At 40.5% G+C, this 16,822-nt stretch overlaps 2 protein-coding genes across 2 annotated transcripts in view; one reads left to right on the top strand and one right to left on the bottom strand.

The window, feature by feature from the left end:
- Positions 1–16,822, bottom strand: part of si:ch73-138n13.1 (titin homolog) — a 348,772-nt gene that overhangs the window by 232,466 nt on the left and 99,484 nt on the right. The gene's annotated exons all lie outside the window — the stretch shown is intronic.
- On the top strand, positions 452–6,929 carry LOC133450889 (potassium voltage-gated channel subfamily V member 2-like). Its single transcript, XM_061729789.1, has 3 exons — positions 452–1,183; positions 2,038–2,757; positions 6,594–6,929. Exons 1-3 carry the CDS (start codon positions 572–574, stop codon positions 6,846–6,848), a joined length of 1,587 nt encoding a protein of 528 aa, XP_061585773.1. The 5' UTR covers positions 452–571; the 3' UTR covers positions 6,849–6,929.

The raw sequence follows: 16,822 nt of genomic DNA, 5'->3' as shown, positions 1-16,822 counted from the left end.
TTTTTTACTAAAATGAGACATTTTAACTAGAAATAAGACAAATATTCTTGTTAAGATTGTGAGTTTTTGCAGTGATCCATGTTACTTATCCTGTGAAGGACAGAGTCATATTGATAAGTTCAGAAAAGTGTTTTTTATTGTTGTGTTTTGATGTATTTGATGTAAGCCCAGTGGATATTTAAAGCTTACAGAAGGCTGCATTTAACTGCTGCTATGTCATTCCTGCAGTATTTCTGCAGCTGTTTTGGTCACTGCTATTATTTGTAATATATTATATTATTTGTAATCAGCACAAATTATCTGTCCCCATATGATCAAATCCACCATCCCCCCTGATTTTATTTTACAACTCCAGTACTGGACATTCATCACAGCGTCATCTCAGCAGCAGCTCAGCAGAGGATCATGTATTTAAATGTCTGTAAGAAGCGGATCCTCTCAGTCAGCAACATTAATGGGGCCATGAGGCGTCCTGCTCGCGTCCTCCGTGATTAAGAGACGGATGTATTACAGGCCGTTATGCACGACGGCGTGAGCGCTCTGTAGTTTTAGGGGGGGCTAGCTGAACACCATGGGGACCACCAAGAAGGTCGGGGACTTTCTGAGCCGGAGACAGAGTCTCTTCCCCAACTATAAAGTCCAGGACGTGGACGCCACCCGAAGACCCTCGGAAACGGTTTACCCACTGGCCAAGGAATGCTGCGTGAAGACATGGAACTCCATGCAGGAGCTGAGCCGAGACATCTACGACATCTACGCCGAGTACGAGGACGAGGAGGACGACGTCCCTGCGTACGGGTTCAACCGGCAGGTCTCCCCGTCCAAGAAGAACTACGTGATCAACATCAACGTGGGCGGGAAGTCGTACCAGATCGCCTACAAGATGGCGGCCAAGTACCCCAAGACCAGGATCGGCCGCCTGGCCACGTACACCGACCACAACATGAAGCTGGACCTGTGCGACGACTACATCGTCACCAACAACGAGTACTTCTTCGACCGGGACCCGGAGGTCTTTCACAGCATCTTCAACTTCTACCGGACGGGCGTGCTGTGGATCAAGGACGAGCTGTGTCCCCGGAACTTCCTGGAGGAGATCAACTACTGGGGCGTGAGGATCAAGAACACGCACCGCTGCTGCCGCATCTCCTTCGAGGAGCGGCAGGACGAGCTCAACGACCAGGTTCTTTTACTAGTTTTTAAGTGTCTTAATGGTCTTGGGCCTTCTTATTTGTCTGCACTACTTTTACCCTATCGACCCTCGCGGACCCTGAGGTCCTCCGGCCTTTTAACGGTACCAAAAGTTAGAACCAGGACACACGGGGAGGCGGCATTCAGTTTTTATGGTCCCCGATTGTGGAACATCCTCCCGGAGAACCTCAGGGCCGCAGAGACTGTTGATGTTTTTAAAAAGAGGCTCAAGACCCATCTCTTTAATCAGGCTTTTAACTGACTCATTTAACTCTTTTAAATTTCTTATGCTCACCCTTATTTTTATTGAATCTTACTGCTCTGTTTTATATTTAGTTTATCCTTTCTTATCGTATTTTATTTTTGTTTAATCTCAATGTTTTATCTAAATATTTTAGTTGTTATTGATGGTCTATTTTATACATTTTACTGTCTTATTATTTTAGTTTTTAATGTCTTACTTTCTAGACATACTTTTAGGATTTTATGTTATGTTATACTCTTTTAAACTCCTTTAGTGTATTTTATCCTGTTTTCTTGTAGCTTTTATCTCCAGTGTTTCCTCATGGGGACCCTCCATGCTGGGAGTGACTCTGGCCTGCAGGGGGTCGTCCTGGGGGTGGTTCTGGCCTGGATGGTTGTGGAGCTCTGCACCACGGCTTCACCGCTGTGGTGTGGACTCCTCTATCCATCCGGGCCGGGATGGTCTCTGTGGGCCCCCCCCCTTGTAGCTGCGGGCTATGAGACCTCCTGGCGTGGACGGCTCCCCGTTACCATTTCGTTACCTGCATTATTTGTATGAAAAGTGCTATATAAATAAAGTTTGATTTGATTTGATTTGACCAGCTGAAGATCCAGCGGGAGCTGGAGGCCGAGGTGGAGATCGAGGAGAACGAGGAGCTGTTCCACGACATGTTCATGGGCCAAGTGCGCCGGGCCATCTGGAACCTGATGGAGAAGCCGTTCTCCTCCGTGAAGGCCAAGCTGATGGCCGTGGCCTCCAGCCTGTTCGTGCTGGTCTCCCTGGTGGCCATGACGCTCAACACGGTGGAGGAGATGCAGTACAGAACCCACGCAGGAAACCTCAGCGGGAAAACCTACTGGGAGTACGTGGAGTCCTTGTGCATCGCCTTCTTCACCATGGAGTACCTGCTGCGCCTGATCTCCACGCCGGACCTGCGGTCGTTCAGCAGGAGCGTGCTCAACACGGTGGACCTGATCGCCATCCTGCCCCAGTACCTGCAGGCCATCCTGGAGTTCTTCGACCACGAGGAGAACTACGTGCACGAGGCCGACATGCAGGCCGTGGGGCAAGTGGGGAAGCTGGGGCAGGTGCTGCGGATCATGAGGCTGATGCGAATCTTCCGTATCCTGAAACTGGCCCGGCACTCCACGGGCCTGAGGGCGTTCGGCTTCACGCTGCGTCAGTGCTACCAGCAAGTGGGCTGCCTCTTCCTCTTCATCGCCATGGGCATCTTCAGCTTCTCCGCCATGGTTTACACCGTGGAGCACGACATGCCGCAGACCAACTTCACCAGCATCCCCCACGCCTGGTGGTGGGCGGCCGTAAGTGTGTTTAAGTTCTACTTTACGTCTGGAAAAGACCCAGAACCAGTACTGGAGTTGTAAAAATAAATCATTTGTGCTGATTACAAATAATATAATATATAACAAATAATAGCAGTGACCAAAACAGCTGCAGAAATACTGCAGGAATGACATAGCAGCAGTTAAATGCAGCCTTCTGTAAGCTTTAAATATCCACTGGGCTTACATCAAATACATCAAAACACAACAATAAAAAACACTTTTCTGAACTTATCAATATGACTCTGTCCTTCACAGGATAAGTAACATGGATCACTGCAAAAACTCACAATCTTAACAAGAATATTTGTCTTATTTCTAGTTAAAATGTCTCATTTTTAGTCAAAAAAAAATCTCATTACACTTAAAACAAGACTCATCACTGGAAAAAACAACAATTTTCACCTGTTTCAAGTAGATTTTCACTTAAAATAAGTAGAAAAATCTGCCAGTGGAACAAGATTTTTTTGCTTGTAATAAGAAGATAAATCTTGTCCCACTGGCAGATTTTTCTACTTATTTCAAGTGAAAATTTACTTGAAACAGGTGAAAATTGTCAAATAAGTTATTTTTCTGGTGTTATTTTTCTGGTGATGACTCTAAATGTTGAAATAGCAGTAAAACCACATTCATTGATGAAATGACATAAGGGATGGAAAGGAGGGATGTCAGTTTTACAGGGGGATGATTTGGACTGTTTTTATTTCAGGGGGGATGCCGTCCCCACTCATCCCCCTCATCCCCCTCAACTCCAGTACTGACCATAACCCATAAGTCATAAACACTTGCTTATTCCTTGTATGTGTTAAGTAAGTCAAAGAAGGTAAACTTACCCCAAATCAGTCAAACATAATGAAGTAAATTCTGGTTCAGAATATTTACCCTCACATGTGAAGAGGAAGTTTAAACCACTGATTTTGACTTCATATAGAGTATTTACTTATGTGTATATAATATATATATTTATACAGGACTGTCTCAGAAAATTAGAATATACAGTACAGACCAAAGGTTTGGACAAACTTCCCCATTTGTTTGAATGAGCAGGTGTGTCTAAACTTTTGGTCTGTACTGTATATTTATTATATTTATTGCCTTGTCAGTTTTACTTGGTTATTCCCCGTGTGAAACTGCCTCATGACACGGTTTAAGTGTTTACACAGATCTCTAGTGAGGCTGCAGTTTGCCATAAATAAACCCATTAGCAGATCAAACCCCTCACTCTCAGAGCAGATGGTTCAATCTTCATTTCTAATCTGGCTGAGGAAAAATGGTAATCCTTCAAACGGCCCTAATGTGTGTGTTGAGTGGGCGGGGGGGGCACGGGGGCAGCTTCTCCCCCTCCGCTGGCACGTCCTGCTGGACTCAACGGGAAAGACCAGGGGAAACTGGAATGTCTTTTGTCAGCTTTGGTACGACTCGTTAAACAATACTGGAATGTTTTTGGAAGAATAAATCGTAGTTGAGGATTTCAGAGTTCTTTTTTTTTTTTTTTTTAATATCTTTTTATTTCACAATAAATTTCACAATTCACATTTTCACATTCACGATTTCTATTCTACCCACATTCCTACCCTCTCCATAATTACCCTAGGGCTAGGGGGGGAAAAAAAAGAAAAAAAAAATCATACATTAAGGGAGAACAAAATTAAATAAATATTAAAAAAATCATAAATAAATAAAAAATAAATAAAAAAAATAATGGCAGCAACAGCGATCAACTATATATATATATATATATATATATATATATATATATATATATATATATATATATATATATATATATATATATATATATATATATATATATATATATATATATATATATATATCAAACTATATATATATCCATACATACATACATATAAGGCACAAGTTCAAAAATAAAGATACTCATTGGTCCCCTTTGGAAAAAATTCTCCAGTTTTGAAAATATTAGGAACTTAACAAATGGAAACCAAAATTATTGAAAGATACGACCACGGTTGTATTTTTCCAAAGTTAATTTTTCCAATGGTAAAAAAACTGAAATTTGATTAAAAAAAAACTTGAAAGTTGGAGGGGAATCATCTTTCCAAAATAAAAGTATGCATGTCTTAGCGAAGTATGTGATCATAATTAATATCCTGCTTTGAGTTAAGCTCCAATTTGTATTTATTAAATGATACACTGGATCTTCAGTTAGACCGGAGGGTTTCAGATTTCTGAGAGCTGAGGTTTGAGACAGCGGAGCAGCTTTAACACACACGTGTGTTTGTTAAAGCACACATGTGTGTGTGTGTGTAGAAACACATCACAGTCTGACTCAGTGTCTGCCAGCAGGAAAATGACACCAGGTTTAAACATTCCTGCACTGACTCCACCGTCTCGAGCAGTTCATGCTTTTCCTGATGTGAAACAAATGTGTCAGATAAATAAATCAGCTGATCAGTTCGTGTCATGGGAACCTTTTCCAATGACCTGATTTTGCCAACATTATTTGCATCATCTATGTGAAAACGCTTGTGCATAAGAAAATGCAGCTATGTTTAGTTGTCATTGCCTCGTGATATTTTTTTGTGCTGAGTTATGAATATTATAGGATTGTCTCAGAAAATTAGAATATTGTGATAAAGTTCTTTATTTTCTGTAATGCAATTAAAAAAACAAAAATGTTATCCATTCTGGATTCATTACAAATCAACTGAAATATTGCAAGCCTTTTATTATTTTAATATTGCTGATTATAGTTTACAGTTTAAGATTAAGATTCCCAGAATATTCTAATTTTTTGAGATAGGATATTTGAGTTTTCTTAAGCTGTAAACCATGATCAGCAATATTAAAATAATAAAAGGCTTGCAATATTTCAGTTGATTTGTAATGAATCCAGAATGTATGACATTTTTACATTACAGAAAATAAAGGACTTTATCACAATATTCTAATTTTCTGAGACAGTCCTGTAAATCCCGTGTAGAAGGAAATACTGATGCACCGTATGAACATAGATGGCCATGTTATTGCTGTCGTTTAATCATGTTTATTACGGTTTACCTACAGTATACAAAAGCAACTGGGAGATATAACTCCACCTCTGTTTTTTATTAATTTATTTTATTTACATTTTTTGAATAGAGCATTTTTGAAAGCATGACAATGAGACAGGGGAGTGTTTATTCACACCGGAGCAGTGATGAACAGCTGACACAACCAGGACAGAAAAACAAGACTAATGAGACACAGACGACAACAATCCAGGGAGACAATGATAAATAGGCAGGAGAGGTAAAGACAGAGTAGAAAAGAAAGAAAGGACACAAGAAAACCCTAAACCAGGGGTCGGCAACACAAAATGTTTTAGAGCCATATTGGACCAAAAACACAAAAAACTAATATGTCTGGAGCCGCAAAAAATGAAAAGTCTTGTATCAGCCTTAGAATGAAGACAATACATGCTGCATGTTTCTATATTAGTTATAACTGGGGGAAGATTTATTTTTTCATTATGCACTTCGAGAAAAAGTCGAAATGTGGAGAAAAAAGTAAAAATTTCGAGAAAAAAGTCAAAATTCCGAGAAAAAAGTCGAAATGTCGAGATTAAAAAGGAAAGGAAAAAGGAAGAAAAAAGAGAAAAAAAGGAAAAAAAAGAAGGAAAAAGAAAAAAAAGACAGTTGCTGACCCCTGCCCTAAGCCATGATAACGACGATGAGTGATAAGGATCTGATATGATCTTAAATGATGTTTTGATTCAAGCGTAGCCAGAAACAGCGTATTTGCAGCGTCCGTGATCCATATTATATATACCGTATATTTGTTGTTATTCCCTGCAGGTGAGCATCTCCACCGTGGGCTACGGAGACGTGTACCCAGAGACCATGCTGGGGAGAATATTCGCTTTCGTCTGCATCGCGTTTGGAATCATCCTCAACGGCCTGCCCATTTCCATCCTCTTCAACAAGTTCTCGGACTACTACTCTAAACTCAAGTCCAACCAGTACACGGCCTCCACCAAGAACCGCGGGAAAGTCCGATTCGGCCCCAGGACAGTGAATAAACTCGGACAAATCTTCGGAAACAACCAATGATTTCTTTCCTTTTCTTTCTCTCTCTCTCTTTTTTAAGGTTTAATGCTTTTATGCTTTACCGCAAAAGTGTGCATAATACATATAGATTAGGGCTGGGACTCGATTAAAAAAAGGAATCGAATTAATTACAGGCTTTGTAATTAATTAATCGCAATTAATTGCAATTTGATCGCATATCAATTTTAGACCTGAGAACAATGAGATTTCCTTTTTTTGTTTGTTTCAAATTGATTTTTGTATACGAGTGAATGATTGACTAGTGAAAACATTTGTTCAATTTATGAATCAGTTTATTTTTATCAAGGTGGTGCTTCACCAAGAACAAATCAGTTCAATTTGCTATAAAGTGCAGTAAATTAAATATATGCAGTATGGACATTGAATGAGACAGATAGCCAAAACACTTAAATATAACAAAATACTTTCAACTTTTTCAAGTTCATTTCAGAACATGGAAACACATTAGAAAACAGAGCACGCTTCCATACATCCGTTTTTTAAAACAACATTTCCATCCACGGGACCAACGAGACCCTTTTCGTCTGCGACTTCATTCATCTTTAACGTGCGTGGTAACAACTTAGTGTTATGACGACGGCCGCACTTCGCTGAAGCCTGAATTATGGTTCTGCGTCACACCAACGCCGTGCACACGCCGTCACCGTGACGCCGTCACCGTGACGCCGTCACCGTGGCGCCGTCACCGTGGCGCCGTCACCGTGGCGCCGTCACCGTGGCGCCGTCACCGTGGCGCCGTCACCGTGACGCCGTCACCGTGACGCCGTCACCGTGACGCCGTCGTGAACCTTCAGACTTCTCCGTCACTCCATTTCTCCGCGGTGCAATACGACCACTAGTTCTTTTCCTGAATGGTTTATCCGACTTTTTCTGGTCACAGTGAATCAAAGAGATAAGGACAACAATTGTGCAAAAAAACAAAACAAAAAAAATCACACATACAGGAAGAAAAGAGCGCTGAAAGTTCACGACTGCTTCAAACCGGAAACCGGAAATGCGTTGCTTCCAAGCGAACCAATCACAGCCCTCTCCTGTCTGCGTCGCCTCCAGTTACAATTTTCAGGAGGTGCAGGTCAGTGACGGCGTGTGGTCTGCGTCGACGCGTACCACACGCCGTAGGCACAGCGTCGTTTTCACGCAGAACCATAACTCGAACACTCAATGCACGTTGGTTGCAGAACCTTGAGAGAGAGAGTTGTAAAACACTTGGATCTCGCCGCGGAGCTTACAATGGGAGTCCACGTAACTTAAAGGAGCATGAGGCTCCTTTTAAGAAATGAGACTCTCTAGCGCCACCCTTCACCACGACGGCCGTTGGGGGTACTGCAGCCAACAGTGAAGCCGGCACGGGAGAACGGGGAGAACGTGCATGCAGCGTCATGTGACGTCACATCCGCAGGACAGTGCGGGAAATTCCGGCCCGGAATTGCAGCACATTTTGCAGCACACAGCCTGTTCAAGGCAACGGAGAGATACACTAGAGGAAACATTCTTTTGGGTTTGGAACGCTTCATCTGACATTATTACTAGAAAACTTAAAATGTATACAATTTTTTTTCATAAATCCTGCCTCAAGCTCCTTTAAGTGTCATAACTCTCTTGGTGCGTCCGAAATGCCATACTAAAAAGTATACTTAAGTTCGGCACGCTTTTCAGTAAATATCAGTAAAAATCAGTATGCGTTGGTTGGTGCGCCATCCGTGTGAAAGTCGTCCCGTGAGAAACGTTCCGAGGGGAAAAAACGAATGCGATTGAAATGCGCTATTTTTTCTAGCGCGCTATTTTTTCTGTAATTAATTAATCGAAATTAACGCACTAAAGTCCCAGCCTTAATATAGATATTGATATAGATATATGATGGGGGACAAGCAGATAGGGAGAGAAATAAGAGAAATAATCTGGTCCTGAACTCCATCAAGCTGGCTGTTTTTCAGGTAACTGAAGCCTCAGTTACAAGTAGAAAGCTCTACAGTTAAACTTGCATAAAATGATATATTTTTGTTACTTTAATAATTAAGCAAATGAAAAATAAGGCTTGCTTTGATTTAAACATATTAAATATCTATTACTATAAACAAACTATGACAAATTGTGTGTACAACAAACCAGCATGACAACACACGTTACACGAAACCTCAGAATATTAAGAACTTAAAAGCTACCGGCCTTTCTTTAATATTCCAATCATGTGAAACGGCAGCTGAACAAATGTTGGCTCCTGCAGCTGAGTTTTATAGTTTACGACTAAACCCTTGCAAAAGGAAAGGAAGGTATTTTTGTTAAACTCTTAACGAATATCTTCTAAATGTGCTTAAAATAAAATCCTCCTATTTTTCTCCCCAAAGTCAAAATCTGAGGCCGAACATCAACTGGGGCAAATCTATGAAAACTATTAGTTTGCACTGACTTTATTTTAAATGTGTGTTCACACAGGAGGCATCGGAAGAAATATCTGCACTGCTTTTTACGTCTTTGCAGTGTTTAACTGCTTTGCCTAATTGTACCCAGTAAACTTGCTGTTCATGCAACTAAATCACAGAATGTATTTTGATCAAACCGTTTTTAATAAACTTTGTTCTTGCCACAAGTAGTTTCCTCACTTTTTGTTGATGAGATGTTTTGCTGCTTAAATCTCTTCTGACCTCTTGAAGACGATATTTGCTACTGAAAATAAGTACATGTGTGTGTGTGTGCGTGAGTGTGTGTGTGTGTGTGTGTGTGTGTGTGTGTGCGTCTCCTCTGTTTGGCAACCCCACACACACGTTTCTGTGAGAAAAAGACTGTGTATAGTTCTTTTTGCCACTGCGTACAGGTGGTAATGCTGCATTTAAGGATGTCCTGCATTAAAGCCGTTGCCGTCACAGTCTTGAGAATTATGTGAGGGTTTGGGAAAGAGAGGAAACTTCCTTCATGCAGGAGTTAAACCGTCAGTCTCATGTGTTTGCAGTTTATGCATGTATTGTGTTTATTTGCTTTTTAACATCACTGTTATTCATATGCAAACAAGATTTTTTGGCATTTAATTGGAACTGTGTGCCTTGTCAATTCAAACAGTGGTTTTCAGCAGCCTGGTGCTTTATGGGGCACACTCACAAATACAGTAGAGTTTAGAAAGCCCATTCATATCTTAGAGAAGGAAACTTAAAACCAACTCAACTCAAACTTTATTTATAGAGCACAGTTTAAAAGAACTGAGTTTGACCAAAGTGTTGTACAGTTTAAAAACACCTGAATAAAAAGCATATATTACAAGGATAAAATGAATACAATGAGATGAGTACAAAATACAAGTAAACAGTGAAATAAAAAATAAAAATCAAATAATTAAAAATTGGAATATGTTATATGTCCTATTCTGTCCTCAGTACGTTTCAGCTTGTACAACCAGGGGTCGGCAACCCGCGGCTCCAGAGCTCTTTAGCGCCGCCCTAGTGGCTCCTGGAGCTTTAAAAAAAATGTTTGACCTTTTTTTCCCTTTTTTTCTTCTTTTTTTTCTTTTTTCCTTTTCTTTATCTTCTTTCTTACTTTTTCCTTTCCTTTTTAATCTCGACATTTGGACTTTTTTTCTCAACATTTTGACTTTTTTCTCGACATTTCGACTATTGTCTCAAGATAGTACTTCAACATAAATCTTGACATTTATACTTTTTTCTCGAAATTTTGACTTTTTTCTCAATATTTAGACTTTTTTCTCGACATTTCGACTATTGTCTCAAGATAGTACTTCAACATAAATCTTGACATTTCGACTTTTTTCTATTTATGAAAAAAAATCTTCCCCCAGTTCTAACTAATATAGAAACATGCAGCATGTGTTGTCTTCATTCTAAGGCTGATACAAGACTTTTCATTTTTTGCGGCTCCAGATATATTTGTTTTTTGTGTTTTTGGTCCAATATGGATCTAAAACATTTTGCGTTGCTGACCCCTGATGTAGACAGATCGCTATACATTCTGAAGAAAGGGGAGGCTGAAGAAATGATTTTGTTTGAGGATTTATGTTTGATCTTTTATTCTCTTTTGGTCCTCAGTTTTATTTCTTGTATTTTTCTCCCAATCACAGTTTATTTTGTAAGACTGCAAACATTAACCAAAGATAAACATTACTACAAAATAATGTCTGTTGTATCTGGTAACAAAAATATTCCCTTTGTAATGCCTTTGACATAAACATATTTACATAGTGTTACACACACTTCCCAAGTATAAAATTGAAACAAACTTAAGCAGTAACAACATTAATGTTACTCTTTCTCAGGCTATTATTGATTAAACAGATAAATAAAGCAGATAAATAGGCTGTGACAGACTAAATGGCGCCCTCTGGTGGACAAATAAAAACACTGCGCTGCCACGATACAATGTCCAAAATCCACTAAATCTAACCAAAAGCCTGGGAGAAAAGTGTTTTTTTGAAGCTGATGCTACAAAACTAACACATTGTATATCACCAAATATATTTGTTATATTGTGGACTTCACTGGTCCTCAGCATTGATGGGTATAGAAAGATAAATGTGTGCGGTTTGTCATGAACTGATCAGAGATGCAACGTCCACTATTATTATATGAGAAGAAACCATGTTTGATAAGAGAATTTTAAATGAAAAATCGAGCTAAGTCTTTGCTTGAAATAAAGTTTTGGCACAAACATTGAATGGATAAAGAAATAATAGCTTGTGGTAAGATGAAGTTATGGGATAATCAAATAGCATTTAACATGTTGTTATTAGTCTTTTGATGAATTTTCTGCCATCATTAATTCCTTTTGTTTGCATTGATAAAATGATGTAACCACTTTGATGTGCAAGTTTTTATTTGAAAGAGAGTTATTACAGAAGCAGAAAACTGTAGTTTTGTAAAATGCCTTCCAAACCGAGACACAAACACAGACGGTGTGTCGCTGGTGTGGCTGTAAAACGGCTGTAAAACATTGTCAGTGCAAAGAGTCGTTGCCGGGAAACAAACGAACACAAATGTCCATCTGGTCGGTCCAGTGAGTCCCAGGCTGGGATGCGTTCACTTTTGCTCGTGTCCTAACAGACGAGGTCTTTCTGCTTTGTTTGGTGGCTGTGTGGGATGTCATTTGGATCTTAAAGTTGCAATATGCAACTTTTGAGAGCTAGCAAGATTTGAAAGTGGCGCCTCCTCTAAGCCCCGCCCCCTCCTCCCCCTCCCGTCAGCGCTCCGTCCAAAGCCACGCCCCCACAAACTTTGGGGAACGCCAGAGACGTTCTATAAACCGAGACAGCCCACTACGGTTGTGTTTCCTGTATCTGTGTCACGTGACTGCCACGCCCCTTTAGGAGACAGGAAGTAGTTCCTGGGTCTATTGAGTCCTATGGGAAAAGTTAACGTGAGCAAAGATTATTACCAATTCCTTCGCCCCATAGTAACCTAAGTAAATATGGGACCCATTTTTCAAAAGCCACAAACCTTCTGAACATTCTGACACCAAAATGGACATTTTCAGACCGACAGATTAGGAGAAAATGAACTTTGTTTGAGACCTGTCTCTGTCTGAGCAACACACTCTCGCGAGATTTGGCTCTCATCGTTTTCCCATCGGATAAAATGAAGTTTAAAACTAAAATAAAACTTGCTTCTTTGCTTAATAATACTGTTATTTTTATTATTTAAGTCTTTTTGGAAGAAAGTTGTACTGTATCTAGTGTTGTATGTTCCAAAACGATGTGGGGAGAGGGGCGGCCACGCCCACTTAGGAGACCGGAAGTGTATACCATTTCAAACCATTGCCAGTAACGGCAATGCGCTATCTTGTGTATAGAAGATCTTTGACGCGCATTTGCAGGAGTCGAGTTTTCCAGGACATTTTGGACAGCACATTTTCAACAAAACTACCCCATGTCTCTTTCACCTGTAATCGAGGCCGGTTTTAGGGGGGGCGGGGATGGGCTGTGCCCACCCAAACGTGCATCCTGCCCACCGGCGTCTCCATCCCGGCGAGAGTGGAGAGCAGAGAGCGGGTGGCGGTGCGTCGTAGCCTACGCCGTCTACGCCGTAGGCTACGGCGCACCGCTCTCCGCTCTCGCCGGGATGGAGACGCCTACATCCCCACGGACCCCCATACTGCTTCCGAGCCGGAGCCGCTGCGGCTCTTCACGTGTCCCTGCGGGCTGCTGCTGCTGGGCGGAGAGTCCTGCAGCAGCCCGGACTAACGGCTCTGCTCCCCGCTGACCAATCCCAGCCATTCGGTGCGCAAATAACTGATTGGTTAGAGTTTTTACAGGATTACAGCTTTAAGAGAGGATTGATTTTTTTCTTTCCTTTTTCTGAACACATTATTCACTGGCTACTCTCAGGATGGAAGGACCATTTCACCCAGTATAACAATAAATGTTTTTGAATACGATTGCAATTAATACCTTTAAGGAAGCCTTCTTCCCGTTTCGTCTGGCTTCTTGCACCTTGGGCCACAGCTTTGCACGAACCTCACGATCTTCTCCACAATCCTCCTTGAACTAAATGTTCATCTCTTTGCAGACTCTTTATCTCCTCCATATTTCATCATGAACAGTTCGCAAGGCAGATTGGATGATTCCAGGTCTGTAATCTTGTTGGTAGCTGCATCATTCCTCCTCCCCAAGCGGTGCACTGTGTCTACTGACTCTCGGAGTTTCTCCACTGATACTGGGATTACTCATGTAAGGATGTCGATCACAGTCTCTCTTGTGTCCTCTTTGTCTTTTTCGGGAAGGCCCATCAATCTGAGATCCCACCTTCTCTTATATCTGGTTTGCTCCAAACACATCTCCTTCAGTGAAACATTTTCTTTTCTCTGCAGCATCATTTCTTCTTTCATTTTGCCAATTTCTTCCTTATTTTCTCTCACTGCTTGTGAGTTTGCTTCCATTCGACTTTCAAAGGTTTTCAGCCTGTCATCTTGTTCATCAAATCGTTTTATCACAGCTTGAATTGCATTAAAGATGGTTTAGTTTGTAATCTCACCCGGCTGGTTTTCCTTGTCTTGAGTCTTTGGTTTCAGTTTATTGGGATTTGGGCAGTGGTGTGTGGTCTATTTTGGGGTTTTCTTCCATCATCACCTCTATTTCTTCCAGTTCTTCTTCATCACAAGCTCCCGCAGGCCGACAGGTTGTAGTCGTGGTCTGTTAGCATTGGAGCTTTAGCCGCGCTGCTAGCGTTATCCATCTCATTCACGTTGAAAAAACAGAGAGAAAAAGTTGGTCTGCCTCAAGGAAACCAAAACTCTGTGGGGCTCAGGGGATATTTATGTAAGTTTCCGTGCAGTTGGATGTTTTTTATCAAAGTATAGTTTGTTTAGGACAGTTTTAAAATGATTATAACAGAGCCTGCAGAAAACACGAACGTTCACTCGTCTCACGACCTCCCGTGACAACCTCTTCTTCCTGATCATTTGCAGGTAAATCAGAGCGAAATTAAGGGTAAAGAAAATATAGCAGAGGCTTTAATAAGCATTTTATCAATGCAGGCTCAGTCATTCTCTTAAATCTCTCAAATCTCCCTGCAGATGTGAAAGACAGTGTAAGCCACCTGTTATTTTTTAAAAACAGCTGCAGGTTTGATCGCAAGACCCATTGCCTCTATTTTTAATCTTAGTCTAAGCAGTGGTTTGATTCCCAGCTCCTGGAAGTCAGAAAAAAATCATGTGCTGCACTTTTTTATTGATCTTGCCAAAGCGTTTAACTCAGTGGATCGTGGTCTTCTTCTGCATAGACTCAAATATATAGGTTTTAGTAACCCTGTACTGAATTGGTTTTCCAACTATCTGACTGGGAGAAGTCAGTGTGTGTCCATAGACAATTATAACTCTGCACCTCTAACTGTAAAGACAGGTGTTCCTCAAGGTTCTATCTTGGGACCAATTTTATTTTCTATTTATATAAATGATCTTGGTGTAGGACTAAATCCAGCAAAGGTACATCTCTATGCAGATGACACAATTATCTACGCTTTGGCACCATCTGTAAAGAAGGCAATGGCAGTCTGCTTTTAATATATTGCAGGGGTCACTTGTTAAATTAAAACTGATTTTAAACTCTAAAAAGACTAAATACATGATTTGTACGCGTTCCGGGTGATTAGATTCTGATTGTGAGATCTTAACAGTAGATGGCGCTCACCTTGAGAGGGTTACAAAGTACAAATACCTTGGGATCTGGCTGGATGATAAGTTGGGCTTTGATGTTCATATTGATCGCCTCCTAAAAAAGCTCAGACCAAAATTAGGTTTTTCTTGTCGTGCAAAAAAATGTTTTCCTTTTGCTGCTAGAAAAAGATTGGTACAAAGTACCTTTCTGTCAGTATTAGACTATGGTGATGTAATTTACATGCATGCATCTTCATTTCTTTTGAAAAAACTGGATGTAGTCTATCATGCTGCCTTGCGGTTTGTAACTGGCTCAAGTGAACGTACACATTGTAATTTGTATCAAATGGTTGAATGGACTTCACTGAGTCTAAGGAGAAAATCACATGTTAATATTTATTGCAAAAGCATTACTGGGTAAACTACCTCTGTACATATCCAATTTATTAAAATATTACTCTAGTAGCTATAACACTAGATCATCAGCACTGGAACAGAGTTGGGTAAATCGGCCTTTTCCTTTTATGCACCGGAAGCTTGGAATGAGCTACAACACAAACTCAACTTGAAATATTTACCCTCTCTTAACATGTTCAAACATATGTTAAAATAATTTTTCACAGAACAATGTAATTGTTTTTAATCAAGTGTCATTCTTTGTCATGAATTCTTTTTAACTTTCTGATATTGTATGTTTTATGTTTGTTTGTTTCTTGTTTCGATATGTTTTTGTTTTTATTTTGTAAAGTTACTTGTCCTTGTAAGTATTTTCTTTTACATGAAACTGAATTTATTTTTCTGCTGCCATCTTGACCAGGACTCCCTGGCAGAAGAGATATTGTATCTCAATGGGACTTTCCTGGATAAATAAAGGATAAATAAAAAAAGATCCTTATTGAAGGAGCCAAGCCTAACGCTTTTTGGCTACTGAGAATGTTTGACCTAGAGTAACCTGGTCGACGCGCTTTTGGCTGCTGCTGCTCACGTGGACGCAGTTATTTCAGCTTCCAAATCAAGCTGCTCTCTTTTCCTCCTCAGCTGCAGAGGATGTGGTACTTGACCTACCACTGTGATGGCTCCTATGACTTGAATGTTTATCAATATTTGAACCACTATTAGGATTAATGCCATCCACAAAATTACCATTTTCATTTCACAATTCACATGAAATCCACATTTTTGCATCTGCAATACACTCATCATTTGGCAACATTTTTTTCGCATTTTTGCTTTGGGGGGGCATGAGTGCGAGGGCCTGATCAATGCTGCTTGCAGCCCTTAATTTATTGAGTTTTTTATTTTATGTGTATGTTGTTCCTTTATACTTGTTTATATTTTTCATATATTCTTAAATTCACTTTGGTGTATACTGTTACTTTCGTGCCGTACCAAGAACATTTCCCACTTTGGGATTAATGAAAAACCACAACAATTAAGAAAGAAATGGAACTGGAAAGAAATGCTCATACATGCATTTACAGGATTTCTAACCTCAGAAACTCCAACCCAAATAACTTGGAATGAAACGGAAACATGTACTGTAATTAAAAAGTAAAGACCGGGGGAGTCATGTGACTCGGTGGAGGAGACGACTGCTGCGCTGAGCAGCTCCACCGCGGCAGCGCAGACATTTATCCATCATTACATTAGTAGTAGGCTCCTCCGTACTAGAACTCATCCAGAATTTATACAAAGTGCTTGCTTGTCGAATGAACCTCAAGTTCAAATTAAAGCAGCGATGAACGGGCCCTCGCACCCTTGTGCACGTTCAGGCTCCAGTGGAAGCTTGTATGACTTGCATGTAGATTCTTCAGGCCTGGACATTTAGTGGATGAAACCACCAACGACTCTCTATATCAGACCATTCA

Source organism: Cololabis saira, chromosome 9 (assembly GCF_033807715.1).
Source record: "Cololabis saira isolate AMF1-May2022 chromosome 9, fColSai1.1, whole genome shotgun sequence".
NCBI lineage: Eukaryota > Metazoa > Chordata > Actinopteri > Beloniformes > Belonidae > Cololabis > Cololabis saira.
This window is presented reverse-complemented; position numbering and strand designations above follow the sequence as displayed.